The 18,538-nt window shown below is 41.5% G+C and overlaps 1 protein-coding gene across 6 annotated transcripts in view; it reads left to right on the plus strand.

The window, feature by feature from the left end:
- Window positions 1-18,538, plus strand: part of TBX5 (T-box transcription factor 5) — a 43,646-nt gene that overhangs the window by 23,050 nt on the left and 2,058 nt on the right. For all 6 annotated transcript variants that reach the window (XM_025171090.2, XM_007435040.4, XM_088136650.1 and 3 more), the window contains 4 exons: window positions 16-163; window positions 5,951-6,103; window positions 9,249-9,340; window positions 12,915-13,141. In XM_025171090.2, coding sequence (XP_025026858.1) covers window positions 16-163; window positions 5,951-6,103; window positions 9,249-9,340; window positions 12,915-13,141 — 620 coding nt within the window. The remainder of the gene's footprint in view (window positions 1-15; window positions 164-5,950; window positions 6,104-9,248; window positions 9,341-12,914; window positions 13,142-18,538) is intronic.

Below are 18,538 nucleotides of genomic sequence, written 5' to 3' on the forward strand. Positions count from 1 at the left end.
TGTTGCTTTTGATAGGTCGGTGACTGGGAAGGCTGAACCAGCCATGCCTGGAAGATTGTACGTCCATCCAGACTCACCAGCAACAGGGGCTCATTGGATGAGACAGCTGGTTTCCTTCCAAAAGCTCAAGTTGACCAATAATCATCTTGACCCATTTGGCCATGTAAGTAGGATTTAGCTGTTCCAGACTGACATTGGGGTTGAATCGGATCCATACGCCTTGAGGCTGTAGCTGAGAAAGATGACACAATGGCCGATGGCTGTGAGCATCACATCCATGTAGAGTATTTTGGGTGTCCTAGTGAATAATCACAACCAGTCTCTGAATATCTTCACGTAAGGATGTGGACTTTGAGTCAAGCATGAACACCACCAACATTTTTTTCATTTTGGACCAGGATCTATCTCCATCAAGGATATCAGTGGGGCTGGCTCAACTGTTAGGCAGAAGGTGGTGAGAGATGGTGAGAGATGGAGACAAGGTGGTCAAAATAGGACCAGGGTACCTGTTAATGTTCAGTTTTGCTTTAGGTATGAAAATACATTAGGCTCCACATTTAGTTTTGGATGCAAAATTTAAACAATTTGATACTTATCAGCATTGACCTATGAAAAAGTCAAATGATTTAAAGCTTGTAATAGTGATAACCTAAACTGTAATTAATACTGACAGAATCTTTCTTTCTTTTTTCTTTATTTTCAATACTCTGTTATCCAACCAATAGAGTCTCAAGAACTTTAATGAATACTGTACAAATATCACTGTATTGAAACAATATAATGCATTAAGATTTATAACAATATAATAAAAGGGAAACGAGAGAGAAGAAAACTGACATTTTAGGAATCACAGTTAATATTGATATAAACTACTTCTTCATCTTTAAAGGTTTAAGTCATCTAAACATTAGAGTGTTAATAATCTCTAGTCAATACTGTATAAATACCACTGTACCCCAATAATATAATGTACGACTTATATTTTATAATATAATAAAACAATTTAAAAGAAAATGTCTTAGGTCGACCTAGTGTGAGTTGATCTCAGTTTGGCCATTGATTTTTCAGTGCCTGTTAAATTATGGCCTAAATGTTATCTAGGGGACCTATGACCTTGACTATTCCTCTTGGGGTTGTCTGCAGGGTGTGGTTCAAAAAAGTCAAGATGACACAATGGTGTGTCAAAGCTCCACCAGATTTTATGGGCATTGTATTTTCTGTATGTGTCATGGTCTGTGAGAATGCCCTTGAGAGACAGGAGGAGAAGCAGAAGACTAGGCTATGGTCAGATAAGAGGCAGATGAGCCCGCAGAAGCAATGGAGGTGTGGAAAGAGTCTCAGAAGGGACCCTCTCTAGTTTCCTGGACTGTAAAGATGAGGGTGGAAGATTTACTTTCAGACTTGCAAGATTCTGTTTCTGTAACCTTACAATAAATGTAGCGTTGGTACTCGTGATCGGAGCTTCTTGTCTGGACTACCTCTAAGGGCTGACAGTATGTCATTGCCATCCTGACTTAAAAAGACTTAACAGACCAAATCCTATCAACTCTGCCCATATTTTTGCTCTGGTTCCACCCACCATCAGTTCCTGTTTTCCTTTTTTGTGGTCTTTTGGGATAGACAGGTAGCAGAATAGTCCAAATAATGATTTAGACAACATGTACAATATTATTTTTATGTTTTCTTATAAGCAAAGAGTGATGGAAGTCTCAGTGCCCTTGTGTCTATAACAGCTGGACTTTCTGGGTTTTCATGACTGCACATTTTATTTGTTTCTGTCAGCCCTTCAAGGTAGAACAGACTAGGGAACCAAAGTTATGAATGCTAACACTACTTTTATTATAAGGTAACAGTAACAGAATCTTGCAAGTCTGAATGCACTCCCCTCCCCCCATGTCTGAGACGCTTTCTCAGATTACATTTCTGCCCCAGACTCAAATTTCTCTTATCTGACTATTGTCTTGGTAGCGGCTCTTCCTCCTGTTCCTCAAGGTTATTCCTCCTTCCCATTACAGTTTCCTATACATTTGGAGATCAAACGTTAACATAAAAATCAGAACAATTATTCTACATTGATATTCTACATTGAAATTATTCTTCCAGTGGTGCCGACAGGGTTTAACATTAGGGAAGAGTTCTTAGACCCCATGCAGCAGAAGAAAGACATACAAAAGGAAGAAATGTGGTGGTTGCATTTTTCAAGTGAATGAATCATTAATTGCCATCCACATGAGGTGTACATGCATGAAAGTCCATTATACCTAGAAAATAAATATATTTAACTGCAGTGCTACGAATCTTTGATAAGATCTGCCTGCAATAAACAATCTCTTTTTTGAGTCCAATGCCAGTGACTGGGTGGACACATCTATTAGTTTTCTTGGCAATGCAACGGAAGTGGTTTGTCATTGGCTTCTTCTGGAATTTTTTAAAACTTCCCAGTTTAATCTCCAATGCTGGGCTTTTCTGCTGGCCTCCTGTTCAAATCCTAACCAGGTCTGACCCCACTTAGCTTTTTGAGAAGAGCATGTGGTTCTGTTATTCCCTTCCTCCTTTCAATGCCAAAGTATCTTGCTTTGGATGTGTTAAAATCTATTCAACCCGTCCTGCTGCCGTACAGAGGAGACATGCCCAGTATGTTGTACCAGGATCCTACTTCCAAGGTCCTGAAGGATTTGTGTGCCTTTCAAAATAAAACAGAATAAAATCTTGTAATAAAATGCATCAGATTCACTGCCTGAAGTATCAGCTGAGCTTCTTGCCTCAAGACCTTGATTAAGCTGAAGCTGAGAGTTGAAACACAGCCAAAAGAGTGCTTAACCACGAATCAGGTTGGGCTTAAATTGATGGAAGTGAGCGGTTGAGGGGTGTTGGCTGCAGCCACAATCTGTCAACAGTTGACTCTAATTGAACTCTTGCCTCTCGAAGTGGCACTCACGGACACGTGGAGTGGGGAGAAATGTGAGATGAAAAGGAAGGCGGTCATGCCTTGTAAACAGAATCAGTACAATGTGTGAAATGATCTAGTAACCCAGACTGAAGTGGAGCCCAGCCCAAGTTACAGTTTGAATTAATCTTGATGACTGGCTTGAATCCTACCAAACATAAATCAGAAGAAAAAAGGAAATCCAACAGCTTTCCAACAGCTTTCCAAAAGAGCAGGACTTCATTTGAAACATGTCTCATCAGTTCTTAACCCCATCAGGGTTTTGTTTTGCTTTTTTTAGCCACCAAATCTCTTCCACGTTTTGAGCATCAAGCGTGATCTGTAACAGGCAAAGCAATCCAAGGATACGTCTAAGCAAAAATGGCCGGGTCAGAAGACGACGGGGCTGGCTGACTTAATCTTTGTGTGGAATGGGGGTTTTAGCCTGGAAGTCTGTTAATCCCTTCTCTATGCAAAGATTCTTACCTATTTGGATGAACTGGGTCTGCATCCCGCTTTTCAACCCTAAGAGCTGAGAAAATGCCCCATCGCCCCACCCCCAAATGAAGTAACACACCCAGGCAATTAAAACCAACATTTATTTATTTATTAAATGTGTGTGCAGCTGCAGCCACAAAACTCTCAGCAGCCAACAAGGGATGATGATGATGATGATGATGATGATGATGATGATGATGATGATGATGATGATGATGATGATGATGATCCATCAAGTTGTTTTCAACTTCTAGCGACCCCATGGATAGATTTTCTCCATGATGATCTATCCTTAACCTGGTCTTTCAGGTCTCCCAATGGTACCCCCATCACCACTGTAACCGAGTCCCTCCATCTTGCTGCTGGTCATCCTCTTCTTCTCTTTCCTTCCACCTTTCCTAGCATCAGAACTTTCTCCAAAGAGCTGGGTCTTCACATCATCTTCCGAAGTAGGATCATTTGAGCCTGGTCATTTGTGCCTCGAGTGAGAACTCTGGGTTGATTTGTTCAATGATCCATCGGTTTGTTTTCTGAGCTATCCACAGTATTCTCAGGAGTCTTCTCCAACACCAAAGCTCAAAAGCATCAATACATTTCCTATCCTGCTTCTTCAAAGTCCAACTTTCGCTTCCATAGAGTGTCACAAGGAAAACCACAGCTTGCACGATTCTGATCTTTGTAGGTATAGACACATCACAGCATCTGAACATCTTTCCCAAGGCTGTTCTACCAAGTACTAGTCTGTGACGTATTTCTTAACCATTTGTTTCTTTACTGTTGATGGTTGATCCTAAAAGGCAGAAGTCCTCTCCACCACTTCCATATCTTCATTGCCCGTCCTAAGGCTGGTTGTTCTACCTGTAGTCATGAGATAAGAATACTAATATATTCATACAAATGTATGAAAGATGAATAAGCGTATTGTTTCAGCCATTCAAGAATAGGGAGCCTTGGATTCAGTTATTTCAACCTCCATGGTTACTTTTTAAAACCTACTTATTTGTCAAAATTAAATATTGCTGGACCAAGTGTCTGGCCTAGATAGGCTAGCCAGTGGTCAGAGATGAGCAGAGTTTTCATTCAACGGCAAGGCCTTGGGTCCACTCTGTTAATTCCCAGCTGTTTGCCTCCTTAACACTAAAATGTAGCCAGCGTGGCTAGAAAGCACCTTACATTTTGGATTGGGGCCCTGGGAGTGCTTTGGAAATTCTCCACTGCCTTCTTGTGTTTGTTTTGAGGAAAACCAAATCAAGCCGGAAACCTGGAGTTGCTCCAGTCCTCTTGCCTCTCCAAACTCCTACTTCTCCTCTACCAGGAAACCTCTCCAGAGATTCAAAAGATGCTCCTGGCTGCCAAATGCAATTATTGGCATCTGGTTAACTCTGATGCAATCTCTCAGCCAGGAAAAACAATGTTCTTCGAAAGTTAAACTTCATGGGGCGCCCCAGTCTTTTTTGCTGGCGAGTCTGTTGGCAAAACCTGTTTCTAGCGTTGGAAGCAGAGTGTGAAAATGGACGTGTGTCCTAGAAACCCCAGAGTGTTTGAGTTTAGTTTTGATTTTGCTTGTTTTCCTTTTGGACTTGTTCAAAAGAATAATGTTTGACCATACGCTTGAAGGATTGGAATGGAGTTGCAGTTAGAAAAAGGCTCACCGCAATGACATTGATTGCTGCTTAAAGCCGGCCCAAGTGTTGTGTGCTTAATAGGCAACAGGAAAGGGAAATATGAGACATGGTGCTAATAAGCAGTGTCACATCAAGGGCGTGTGTGTGCGTTCAAGCAGATGGATAAACTGTGTCAGCTCTTTCTGGAATGATTGAGATGTTTGGTAGGACAAGAATGTCCTCCATGAATAGACTGCATGATATCAAAAGTCCTCCCTCCTCTCCCCTCCCCTCCTCGCAGGCTTGAGCACTAAAAAGGGGGCCATAAAAACTTGCTTGGGGTGAGGCTGGCAAAAGATACTGGCTTAGGAACCATCAAGTGCCACTTTTCCAAATTTTCCTGAGCTCTTAATCAGGATGGACTGTGCCATAAAAAACCCTCCGTGGAAGAGGAGCTACATTGATGTCATGGTTGAGCAGTGCAACCCTGGCCTGATGCTCTCTGTGATCCCCGCTGACACAACCTTATAATTGCACAAGATAATAATCCCACCACAGAGCTTTACAAACCATGGCTTGTGGCTTAGTGTTGTATGAATCGGGGTCACTGTGGTCTGGAGGACAAATCATAGCTTACTGTGAAGTGTGAAGCCATCGTTCTCCAAAGCCATAAGTTAAAGAGCCAGGGTATTGTGGATTTTGCAGTTTCAGTCACCAGACCACACTGAAATGGTCCCTTTGAAAGGAACGATAACATATTGTGGGCAAATCTTTCTTTCACATGTCGAACTCTGAAATTGATGCATGCACAGACGCCCACTTCCCTGAAGATATTTGGTGTGCACCTTCTTGGGGGGAGGGAGGTACCACTGCTTCCACCCCAGCTGACTCACCTTGCCCCTCTTTTGCTCCTCTTTTGCAGATTATCCTCAATTCCATGCACAAATACCAGCCCAGACTGCATATTGTCAAAGCAGATGAAAACAACGGGTTTGGCTCCAAAAACACTGCCTTTTGCACCCACGTCTTCCCAGAGACAGCCTTTATCGCAGTGACCTCCTATCAGAATCATAAGGTAAAGTGGCTGGTTTTGGAAAACCTTTTCCCATCAGGGGATAATGATGGTGGAGGCTGCCAATGTCACAAGGGAGACCCTTCCTTCCTTCCTTCCTTCCTTCCTTCCTTCCTTCCTTCCTTCCTTCCTTCCTTCCTTCCTTCCTTCCTTCCTTCCTTCCTTCCTTCCTTCCTCCCTCCCTCCCTGGCTGTATTCTCACAACCTACATAACCTGGTCCCTGAATTAACCCATATTCTGGATTTGGTCCTCTGTCATAACCTAATCAGATTGTGTTAATCTTGGCAACCCAATCAGACCCCCAAAACTAGACCTGGCTCTTCACCCAGGTGTTCAATGAAGGAGAGGGAGACTCTTCATTTCATCACACTTGCCATCTTTTATCTTTACCTTTTATCTATTTGCTTGTCATTTCTTTGCTCGTTGTGAGCTACCCAGAGTCATTACGAGTCGAACGGCAAACAAGTTTAATAAATTATTATTATCATGAACATTGACCCAGCCCAACGTAGCCTGTTGTGGGAATGAATGCATCTACTATAACTTGACCTGAACCCTTGAAGCTGGTAGCTTAAGCACAACTACTGGATTTTGGAGAATGGCAGGAAATATTGGGGGGGGGGGGCAAGATAAATTCAGTTGGAGACAAGCCATGGAGAAGGAGGCTTACCTTACATATTTATCACCCCTTGCTTCTCAACTCATTCAATTCCTACCTCAAAAAGTTTGCACAGTAGATTCAACTGCCTGTTGCATTTTCTTCATTATTTCCCCCCCCCTCCAATTAAGACATTGTATGCCCCTGTTATTCTGTCACCCTTCCCAGCTAGTGCCATAACTCATCTTGGATCATCCTCTCTCCCTTTTGCATGAAATAAATAAAAAAGAAAGAAATAGAAAACTTCCAACCAGGCACACAACATGCAACAAGTAAAAGACCCTGGAATGTCAGTATCCGTTGAGCCACGTAATAGCCGCGAAGGGAAGAACTAAATGGGGTGGAGCAGGAGAGCAGATCTGGTTCAACCCTGAAATGAAAAAAAGAAATGATTTGGGGGGGACCCCTCCCCCCGAAATGATACGCCTCTTTCTTGTCTGCCTCAGCGTCCACAGGCTGCTTTCATTTTAATGCAAACTCTTAAACCGTTTGAGTTTGGAAAGGTAAGTGCTCCATAAATCTAATCCAGCCATTGGCTTCTGTTACGAGAAAAGCTAAAAACTTCCCCTGACATTTGCAACAGCTTGCAAGAGGTTTCCTGTTGCATGTTGTCTGGCTGGTTGGAAAATTCTCCCCAGTTTTGGTTTGAATCTACTTCTTCAGGTAAGATTTGAGCTCCAGGAAGCATTTGTGTGTGTGTCTGTGTAGGCTTCGAATGCTTCTGGCAACTGAGAGGCACCAAAAATAATAATTTAAAAGGTGTTAATGGGTTAAAATTGCACTTTAAATTTCTTTGCCATTTGCTCAGGTTCTTTGCAATCTAGAAATGTCTTCTTGGGTAACACCATTTACCAGAATGATGACTGATATCTCCAATAACATTCTTTTTAATACTGATTTCCCAACCATGCTAAGTTGGATTCCTAGTATTCGGAATACTCCAGAACACTTAAACTATTCTTTTAAAAAATATAACTTAGCAGCTTTTATAAACTTGTTTTTGGGTTCTTCCTTTTTTTAACTGTATAAATTTAAATGAACAGGGTTCAGCGTGGAGAAATCTGGTTGCATCTTCTCTGTTTAACAATTTTTATTAAAAGGCATAAGCTTTCAAGACTGGATTTGCCCATCACACAAAGGCATACTGTGGCTTCTTTGAATTTAGTTTTCTCCAATGTAATAACCTAGCCACAGAGCTGTATAAACCATGGTTTATGGTTTAGTGTTATGTGAACTAGGATCACCGTGGCTTGTGCAACAAACCATGGTTTAGTACAAGGCAGCTCAAAAAAGCTTATGCCTTTTAATTAACATTGTTAGTCAGAGAAGGTGCTATCAGATTTCTTCTGATTTTTGACTACCGTAGACTAACTCCTCCAATCTGTCTTTGGTTGAACTCAAAATGTTAACTGGGTTTGGACCTGATTAATATCTGGATGGGAAGCCACCTGAAAATCCCAGGGCTTAGGTTAAACTGTGAAAAAAAAAATGGAAGAAATTTGAAGAAGAATTGAAGTTGAAAAAGAAAATTAGAAGAAGGCACTGGAAAGAATTTCCACTTTGTTGCCAAGAAAACGAAATAGCTATGTTGATAAAGTCATCAGCTCCTCTTGATTAAGACTGGATCTTACTCTATTCTTCATTATATATTATACAAAATATCTAAGGAATATATGCTTTGGCCAATCACTATAACATCTCCTCCACAAATAAAGATCTTCACTGTATAATTTGGGGCCTGTGGCTTTATCTCAGCCTAATCTACTTCAGGAAGTATGAGGAGAAAATATTGGGGGGAGTTTTCATTTGTGTGGCCTTGAGTTTGTAAAAGGAAGGTGGAATCTATATTTTTAAATTTAGAATGCGAATGATATGAGTTACATCTTCCTGGCCTTTCTTGCATGGAAGAATTAGCAACCTACGCCAGCGAGGCAATGTTCTAGAAGCCAGTACGGGAATATCTCAAATTCCCAGACAGTCTGTTCCTAAAGTATGAAGTGTGTTTGTCAAAAGATACCGCATAGCTGTCTTTTGCTCCTTTAAAAGACGCTGGGTAGGAAGACAAACCACGAAAGAAGCCAATGGAAAACATTGAGGCACTAAAATCTGATTTAAGAACAAGACCTGTTGTTCTCCAACTTTCTTTCAGAGGAGTAAACAACACTGGGGAAATTCTCATGGGTGGACCTTCCTCCACACGGACAGATGTGGTGGCCCAGGGTGATGGGTCTTGTCTCTTCTGGGACCAATCTCCCTCCAGAGGTCTGCAGCTGGGGATGAGATATGAGAATTGCATACCTGCAAAACAGGTGCTTGATGACCCAGATTGACAGCCTGTTGGAATGACTGCCTTTTGGTAACGGAAGGTGGAGACTGACGGTGGCTTCGTTCTTGGGGAAGAAAAGAAAATGGTTTGGTCTTTGGTCTGGATGTTTGGTTACTCTCCAAACAAGCTTTGACTTTTCCTTCTGACTGGTTCTTCCTTTCAGATTACCCAACTCAAGATTGAAAATAATCCCTTTGCAAAAGGATTTAGAGGCAGCGATGATATGGAATTGCACCGAATGTCACGAGTACAAAGGTAAGCTGTTATTCCAGAGAATGTATTTAAAAATTCTTTAAATGGAGGGATTCAGCTGTGGTGGAGCCCCACTTCTAGCACTGTATTCATCTGCCTTCTTCCTTCTGAGGTTGAGCTCTGTGAATTTTTTTTTTAATTGATGCAACACTGATTGGCTTGTGCCTGTAAACTTATTTTCCCTCCCTCATTTCTGGCCCAGTTTATAATCTACATCTTTCTTTTTTCCATGACAAGCATGCCCGTGAGTAGTACTTAAGGCATTTGACCTTAAAATTTGCTACCTAAAGCATGATCTTTTCTTTTCTTTTCTTTTCTTTTCTTTTCTTTTCTTTTCTTTTCTTTTCTTTTCTTTTCCTTTCCTTTCCTTTCCTTTCCTTTCCTTTCCTTTCCTTTCCTTTCCTTTCCCTTTCCTTTCCTTTCCTTTCCTTTCCTTTCCTTTCCTTTCCTTTCCTTTCCTTTCCTTTCCTTTCCTTTCCTTTCCTTTCCTTTCCTTTCCTTTCCTTTCCTTTCCTTTCCTTTCCTTTTTTTTTTAATGAAACGTTTTAGAAAAGATAAACCATACAGGTAAAAGAAAACAGAAAAAGAGAATAAGAAAGTAAAGCCCACATATGTAAAGAAGGGATCTAAAAAGGTCCAGGAGGTTTTAATTTTCCAGTATATCGTCATGAGTTATGAAGAATGGAATATAATATTGCTTTAAGAAACTAAAATCAAAGCGCTAAGTGAGCATCATTTCTAGCAAAGATGGTCATGTTTATTATCTGCAGCATAAAAGAAATGGAAAGATGCTAAATGATCTTCAGGATCTCATAAACACTGGCTCAGTTTACTAGCCAGCTGTTATTAGTGCTTGCCACAAGACCAATTTCTTGAGACGGCACCCTTGGCTATGATTTTGGATTCGCAAATAGTCTGTAAAATTGTTCTTTTTTGCTTTGTTGATGCGTAAGTCCAGTAGCTACTTCCTTTCCACTCCGTAAATCCCCTTTAAATCATTTCACGCAAAGGTATATAAATCTCCCACATCGGCTTACTGTTGCTTTAGCAACCAGGAAGAGTAGATTGAAGTTTGTCCAAAGCTCAAACTTTTATTTTTAATTCTCTAACTTATTGCATATCCAAGCCAAAGCTTCTTATAGGATCTGAGATCATTCCCTAAGCTTTATTCTTGGGTCAATAAGAATACTCAACATTTATTTTTCAAAGAATTTCACTGCAATAATTGAGGGATACTTACCAGTCCTGGATAATATAGCTTGGCAGTTTTCTCTTTGTGAAAATACAGTGGAATGTATTGGACATTTGTGTAGTTCCATTTTCCATATATAATATCATCTGTAGAGCCAGGATGGGGAGAAATTAGATCAGGATCTCTTGGGGATCAGCACAGCCTGTTCTTACAAAGAGATCGTTTGTAATGCATCTTAATTCTGGAAAAGATTCAGCAAGTCTTTCAGCTCTGTTGCTCTAGAGTGACCAATACGTGTGGTGATAGAGAAAAGGCTACAGTTTGGAGTTAGTATTTCTCATGGTGGTTCATTCTGCAATGTGGACTTCTTGAACTTGCCAAGTCAGCCTCCCTGTCCCATCTTCTCCCTTGCCGCAAGTCATAATTTGTTCTCACACATGCTGTTGCAAAACCATTTCACCTAAAGGTGAGGATAATCTCTTAACCCATTGTCACAGGTTTTAAGTGCCCAGTTTCCTGCTCCTTCTGTAGAGGATGGAAGCCAAGGTTGGTGATGTGGCTTCTTCCTTCAAAGGTCAGCTGGACCACATTCCTTGACTCATCTTTTAATGGTGGGGCAACTCACGGAAATGCCAAGTGGATATGGCCAGTTACTCTCCAAACTGGTTATGCAATTAAAATATGCATTATTCCTCCACAAGGATTTCTGTATTTCCATTCTTTGTTTGTAAACTAAATTGAAAAGTGTTAGCTGTAGTGTATTCCTCTGATCTCCTCTCTAAGGAGATCACCCTATGGATTCTTACCAAGGATGTGAGCACTAGGAGGGCAAGTTTCACACGAAGGGGATGGCCCTGAAGGCTGTACAGTTTTTAATGCAAGGGGCTGTAATTCAGTACATCTGGTGGAATGATTGCAACGCTAACATTTAAACTGAAATTAAATCCAATGCACTTTCAATGGCTCCATTCACTCTTTTGTCCTGGGAACAAAGCATGGCTCGTGTCTGAAACAAGCCTTTGGGCTTCCCAAAAGTTTCTTTTTATTGGGGGTGGGGTGGGGTGGGAAATTATGAACAGGTGGTTGATGCCGATTCCAGCTTGTTCTTGCCCTTAATGGAAATACGGGGAAGATGATGTTTAAAGAAAGGCAGTGGTCCAGAGTGGGGAAGGTACTTTGTTCCAGACAGAAAAGACCACATGTTTCTAAGTAGTATAAATGTGCTGTCTCTCCTTGTATATATATTTATAGGCTCAGGGCATTCCCCTTTTGGGAAAGGGGATGGTTGGTGAAATGATAGCTATTGGGGTAGCACAGCTGGAAACCGTACGACAGACCCCTTTTGTGTCTTGGACAAATGTTATGCAATCTGTTGCAAACGTTGTTCATCTGCTGCTGGTTTCCTTGGTGAATGATGGCATTTCCCTATATACCTGGCCATCCACTTCTTTTGCACATCGCTCTGCCCCTTTGGTGGTAATATTACAAAAATTATAAGTGTGAACAAAAATCCAGGGGTGGAAAATCTGTGGCCCTTGGATGAATGGAGATCTCTCTTTCTTCCCCTTTGTGGCTGGAGGGAGGGAAGGAGAGAGAAGGGGGGATTTGAAGGTGAATGGCTCCACCCACTTTTGGCTTGGGCCCACCTACGGCTTTAGCCACACCCCCTGTGTGACCCCTAACAGGTTCTCCTTGCAAGATTCTCGCTTTCAAGAAGGGGACGATCTGCCTTTCCTGCATGTGGTTTCGACTGGCATTCTGGATGCCGGGCTGTCTGTGTTGAAAACTGAGAGGCAGGTGGGATTCTGGCTCTGTTTTCAACAATGTTTGTGGTGCAATAAGAGCAACGATTTGCTGACCGCCTTTAGAGTCTTACAGCAGTACTGAATGTTTTTTGGGGGGGGGGTATGTACAGCCCAGGGAAGTCATTGCCAAAAGAATTGCCCCCCCCAAAGGGCAAAAGAGATTAGACCCCCCAAAAAATGCATAGATCCAGTTTGAAAATCATGACTGTAACTTAAATTAGGTATGTGATTCAAAAGCCCTAGGATTTCCTAGCGCTGATCTCTGCTGGTCTTGAAAGAAGTTAAATAGATACATGGATGAGACAGCACCAAGAAATTCTAGGGTTGGATATAATCCCCAGGCGCTCAGCTCAACTCCAGAAACTCTTACTCTACATAACCCTCTTATTATTGCAAGTGGCAAATCCTGTTGGCTGCAGGACATGTTGGTTCAGAGACAGCACTGACCCTAAACATGAACCATCTGCTTTCTTGGTCCCCAAACCCCTACTTTTCTACCAGGGATGAAGTGGAGAATTACTTGAAGGACAAACGTGGCATGACATTAATTGCACCTCCCCTTTTTTGCCTCTGATTTCAGCAAGGAATATCCAGTGGTCCCAAGGAGCACAGTCCGTCAAAAAATGTCTTCTAACCACAGCCCTTTCAGTGGTGAGGGCAGGTCTCTCTCTGCTTCTTCTAACCTTGGATCCCAGTTCCAATGTGAGAATGGTGTATCTAGCAATTCCCAGGACTTATTACCATCTGCTAACCCATACCCTGTATCTCAGGACCACGGGCAAGTTTACCACTGCACCAAGAGACAAGGTGAGTGGAGTTTAGCTCAACCATTTTCTTGGGATGTTGGTTGGTTAATCTCCTTGTTCTTTCTTAGGTTAGAACCCCTGAGGTCTTCAAAGATTTGTTTTTCTAGATTTCCATCCACCAAGAGCTCAAGGTGGTATACAACCCTCTTTCCTCCAATGTTATCTCCATAACAAACTTGTGAGGTAGGCTGAGCTGAAAGAAGAGCAGCCCCAAGCCGAGTGTGGTCTTGAACTTGGAGTCCCCAGTCCTAGCCCAACTTCTGAAGTCCAAGCTGGTTTTGCAGTGACAAGAAATGGTGGGATCGGTGCCATCCCTGAGAAAAATGGAGCCAAAGAAGTGTACATTTATATCAGGAAGGAATTCTTCCTGTTTTATGTTTTGTTCCCCAGATGAGGAACGGAGGGAGACTCCACAGTGAGATGGGCAGTGACAAATTTGAAATATAAATAAATAAAAAATAAAACAATGAAACAAAAATTAAGAAGGGAGCATCCTAAAGCCTTCTGAAAATGAAATGAAGAAGCAGGGGAAGAACAGGTTCAGAAAAGTGAAGGATAGGTTGCAAACATTCTTGAATGAAGAAAGGCCTTGGAGTTCTTACATTTTAGGAAAACAATAAACAGGGATAAGTTCCCAAAGCTTTCATGGGAGTGAAAATGTAATGGGTTGGGGGGAAATGCTCAGATTCTTCTTTCCATCCTGCTTTTTACAAGGCTGTTTTTGATTCACTGCAATTTCTTGCTAGGGTTGTTCTACCTTCAAAAGAAATCCAAGTGGATGAATCATAGGCATTGGAGTGGATGCCTTAATTAAATCTGCATATATTTGTACAAAAGTAATAATAAAGGAAGAACACTTCTCATGCGCAATTAAAGCATTCCTTACCTTAACTGAGTATCTCCTCTTAAAAAATATAAGGACGTGAGAATTCTATTGGATGAAACCAAAAACCTATCTATGAAGGCTGTGAAAAGGTTTAATTTGGAGGTTTGATCCAAAGTCTATTCATCTCAACACCCCAATGAAATCCACTTTCCAGACTGGAAATAAAAATCAAATCATCACATTAAATTGGACACCTTTGGATGTGCAAAAGCTCCCACCCAGCCCCTTTTTCCCAGTCCAGAAAATCAGATGGATCTGGTTTGGGCCTTTGAATCCAGTTGAACCCAATGTTCTTCATAGGAGAATCAGACCTGAGGTTCAGACTGACCTTTCATATTGACTCTCATGCTATCCAGTCCAATTGTCTCCTGAGATGTTTTGGCTGGAATACAGAAAGTGAGAGAACACAAGCTTTTTCCAACTCACCACCCCACAGCTGAAGCTTCACTTCTTCTCCAGTTTGAGTCCTCCTACATTTCTTGCTTTGTCTTTTTCCCCTCTCCTGTTTCCCATCTGGTTCCTGAAGAGAGCCATGTTGGCTCTTCTTCCAAGCATTTCAGTCCATATTACAAACAGCAGCATGGATAAAATACAGAGAGGTGACCCCGTAGTTCTACAGAAGTTGAATATACATCCAGGAAGATAACTGGTGCCTGGGTTGCAGATAACTTATCAGGTTGGAAGGCCTTAAGAAAGGACTTGAGATTAATTCCAATACTTAAATAGCTAATGGCAAGTTATTTTGGAGGGGTGAAATTTATAGCTATTCTGAGAGATTAGCCAGGCTTCTCAGATAGTTAACCGGCTGGTTGAGCCAATTTGGGATGGAAAAACTCAGCAAAAATGAACGTTTGGTAAACTATCGTTTTGAAATACTTTTTAAAAAATACCTGCTTTTGAAAAGATCCCTGCTTCATTTTTTAAAACTTGATTTGAATGGGAAGTCTTCAGTTTTGAAAGATAATCTAGAGGTTAAATGTTTTTGGCCATCATTTCAAGAACATAATGTTGTGTGTGTCAACACACCCAGACACATACAGGTATATACACAAAGGCACATAAAATATATATTTGTGCAAATTAAGTACATATACATATCTGTGTGCATCTGTATACAGGTGTGTGTGTGCATGGATGTCTATATGCATGTGTACATACATACAAGCATAAACTTTTTCAAGAAGTTCCAAATCTTACAATATTCATTCATGAATTCCAACAGGACACATAGAAAGATTTCTTAGGCTGAATTGGATAAGCGTGTGCATAAACTCTGGTGGCCCCCAGTTTGCCACTTTATTTTTTTAACTTCGATAGGAAGCATCACTTTAAGCACATTTCTGCCTAACTCATGTGAATGAGCTTTTTCTGGACATGTTTACACTACTGTAAATAAATTGATTTCATGTGGGTCCTTGATGATGATGTTGTCACCATCAAGTTGTTGTCGATTCTTAGTGACCACATAGACAGATTTTTCTCCAGGACAATCTGTCCTCAACCTGGTTCTTCAGGTCTTCCAACGGTGGCCACTGTAACTGAGTCCCTCCACCTTGCTGCTAGTCATCCTCTTCTTCTCTTTCCTTCCAGCCTTCCCAACCTCAGAGCCTTCTCCAGAAAGCTGGGTCTTTCCATTGACTGATTGATTGAGTGATTGATTATGTGCCTTCAACCACACAGATAGATTTTTCTCCATGGTGATCTCTCTCTAACCTGGTCTTTCATGTCTTCCAACGGTGCCCCCATCACTACTGTAACTGACTCCTTCTACCTTGCTGCTGGTCATCCTCTTCTCCTCTTTCTTCCCACCTTTCCCAGCATTCGAGCCTTCTCCAGAGAGGGTCCCTTGGGTTAGTTAAATCTCAACTAATCTTCTTGAAAATCCCACCCCCCACATGATTATGGAAGAAGGACTTCTGCCTGTCTAGAATTCACAGAGAAGTAGTAGCTAAGCTGCTCTCTTGTAGCCTCACCTTTTTAAGAACTACAGGTATATCACCTTCACTCCCACCTTTGCATCTTCTGCCTGCTAAGATGCCTGCAGAGGCTACACAGACTGATCTAGAAAGTACAAAGTTAAATGTTGGGCCATTTGCTTCTCAGATTGTGGGTCATAAAATCTAATTCAGTGCACCTGTCTTTCAATAACTAAATATATTCTGCAAAAGGTCCAAATTTACTCAGTTCCAAAACTACAGAAAGCCATTTTAGACAGGGAATTCAAACTGACTCTATACTATTGCATATGTTCATATTAGTGAATAGTACCGGAACTTGAATTATTGGGGGGGGGGGGATTGGGTAGGTAGATAAAAACTTTAAAGGGGAAGATTGTTTCCTACATATATCAGATATATGATATATATTAATATATGATATATATTTAATATATGATATATATTAAAGTTTTTATCCACCTACCCAGTCTTTTCCCTCCCTCCCTCCCTCCCTCCCTCCCTCCTTCCTTCCTTCCTTCCTTCCTTCCTTCCTTCCTTCCTTCCTTCCTTCCTTCCTTCCTTCCTTCCTTCCATTCAACCTTTGCAAATCTGGCAATTTGAGCCATCAATTCAGTTCAGAAAATCCATCTGAATCAATATGGAAAAATTGATCTGCTTCACTTTGGATATTCAAATCAAACTGCCAGCCCTGGAGAGTCTGACAAATCAGTTTAGGGGGGGAAAGGTAATTTCCACTTTTCTTTTCCATTTTTTAGTTCTAAACTTTAAAATAAATAGAATGATTTTAACTAAATCCAAACCTGGACTTTCTACTAGCTTCACCTTAAAAGACTCCCCCACTGAAACATCTTATTTTAGGAGTCAGAAAGAGTCCCTCCTGTAAGTTGGAGCTGGATTTATTTAGAATATTTAAACCAATTTTTCATGTAGCATTTTGCACTCAGGTAAATATAATCTGCCAGGAAAAATGCCACTGTAAATCACTTCAATTTTAAATGTTCTAAATAGTGCCAAGTTGAAAATTCTCCTAACTTTTTTCTGACTGTTCTCAATGTGGTAGAATATATATCTTTCTAAAAAAAATTTCAGAAAAAGAAAGGAAATTTGGGGAAATTCTCCAGGATGGAATGTGATGTTCTTTGACTTGTTTGGTGACAAAGTAGCTAAGTTCTGCCCTAACTTACACTGTACAATAATCTCTCCAGCGTCCTTGGCTTCCTACACTTCCATTTAATTCTAAGGGAAGACCTCAAAAAGGAATTTCTTCCAGGAGATTTTTAGACTGGGAAATTGGGGCAGCCAATGAAATGGTATGTGGGAAGAACCTTTGGAGAATGGGCCAAGAGATGCTGCCAAGAGAATGGTCAGATAAGAGATAGGATAGCCCACAGCTGCATAATGGGTGGGGCAAGTGGCTCAGAAGAGACCCTCCCTAGTTTCTCAGGCTGTAAAGGAGATGGGGGGAGAATTGTACTTTCAGACTTGCAAGACTGATGTTGGTCTCGTGGGGTAAACCAGTTAGGAATCACAATCAGATGAGCTAATTCTACTTTATTGTAAAGCTACATTGATAGAATCTTGCAAGTCTGAAAGTACAATTCTCCCCCCCCCCTCCCATAGTTTCCTTTACAGCCTGAGAAATTAGGGAGGGTCTGTTCTGAGCCTCTTGCCCCACCTGTGGGCTATGCTGTCTCTTATCTGATCATTCCCTGGGCAGCATCTCTTGGACCAGTCTCCCAAGGTCTTCCCCATATACTATTACAGCCAGGGAAGCTTGAGAGGGCTGGAGAGAGATGTAATTGGAAGTCCCCTCTCCAGTGATTTACAGCCTCCCTGGCTTTCCGCACTTCCATTCATTCCCAAAGGAAGACGTTACAAGAAAACTTCTTTTAGGAGACCTTTTCAGGCTGAGAAGTTCCCATCTTTCTATTCAGTTTGAAGGCAAGGCATTAGAAGGGCTCCTACTAGGGAACCTTTCCAGATTAGGAAATAGGAGCAGCCAGGGAGGTTTTGGAACAATGGAAAGATGTGGAACTGAAATTTCTCTCTCCCTTGGTCTGCAGCCTCCCTGTCTTCTTCCATTTCCATCTCACAGTCTGCAACCTCCCTGGCTGCCCATATTTTCATTCAGTCCTAAGGGGAGACACCAGGAGCCAACTTCTCCAAGACACCTTTTCAATACCGGTGCCCCATACTGAGGAAGTTGCACAACCATGGAAAGCTATGTCACAGCACCAGTAGCCCTCTCTGCCTTCTCTAATGAGAAAGTCAGCTCCACAGACACCACCAACAGAAATTTGAAAGGAATTCTCTAGCCCCTGAGAATACAGCCAAAAATCAGGAACCTCTTTTGCGAGGGGGAAGACAACTTTGGAGAAATGGCAAAAGCAGATGTAGTGTTAATCCTAAAGCTCTCACATCCTAGCTTGACCACTAGCTGCTTCTCTTCCCCAAAGAAGCAACAACAGAAAGTTGGGGGCAGTGGTCTCTGGTTGGAGCCATCCTGTCAACATGAAAACCATCCATCATTTGTCTCCAGCCATGGAAGAGTGAT

Source organism: Python bivittatus, unplaced genomic scaffold, assembly GCF_059951505.1.
Source record: "Python bivittatus isolate LINGU-HERP-01145 unplaced genomic scaffold, Pbiv_v1 ctg000110_np1212, whole genome shotgun sequence".
Lineage (NCBI taxonomy): Eukaryota > Metazoa > Chordata > Lepidosauria > Squamata > Pythonidae > Python > Python bivittatus.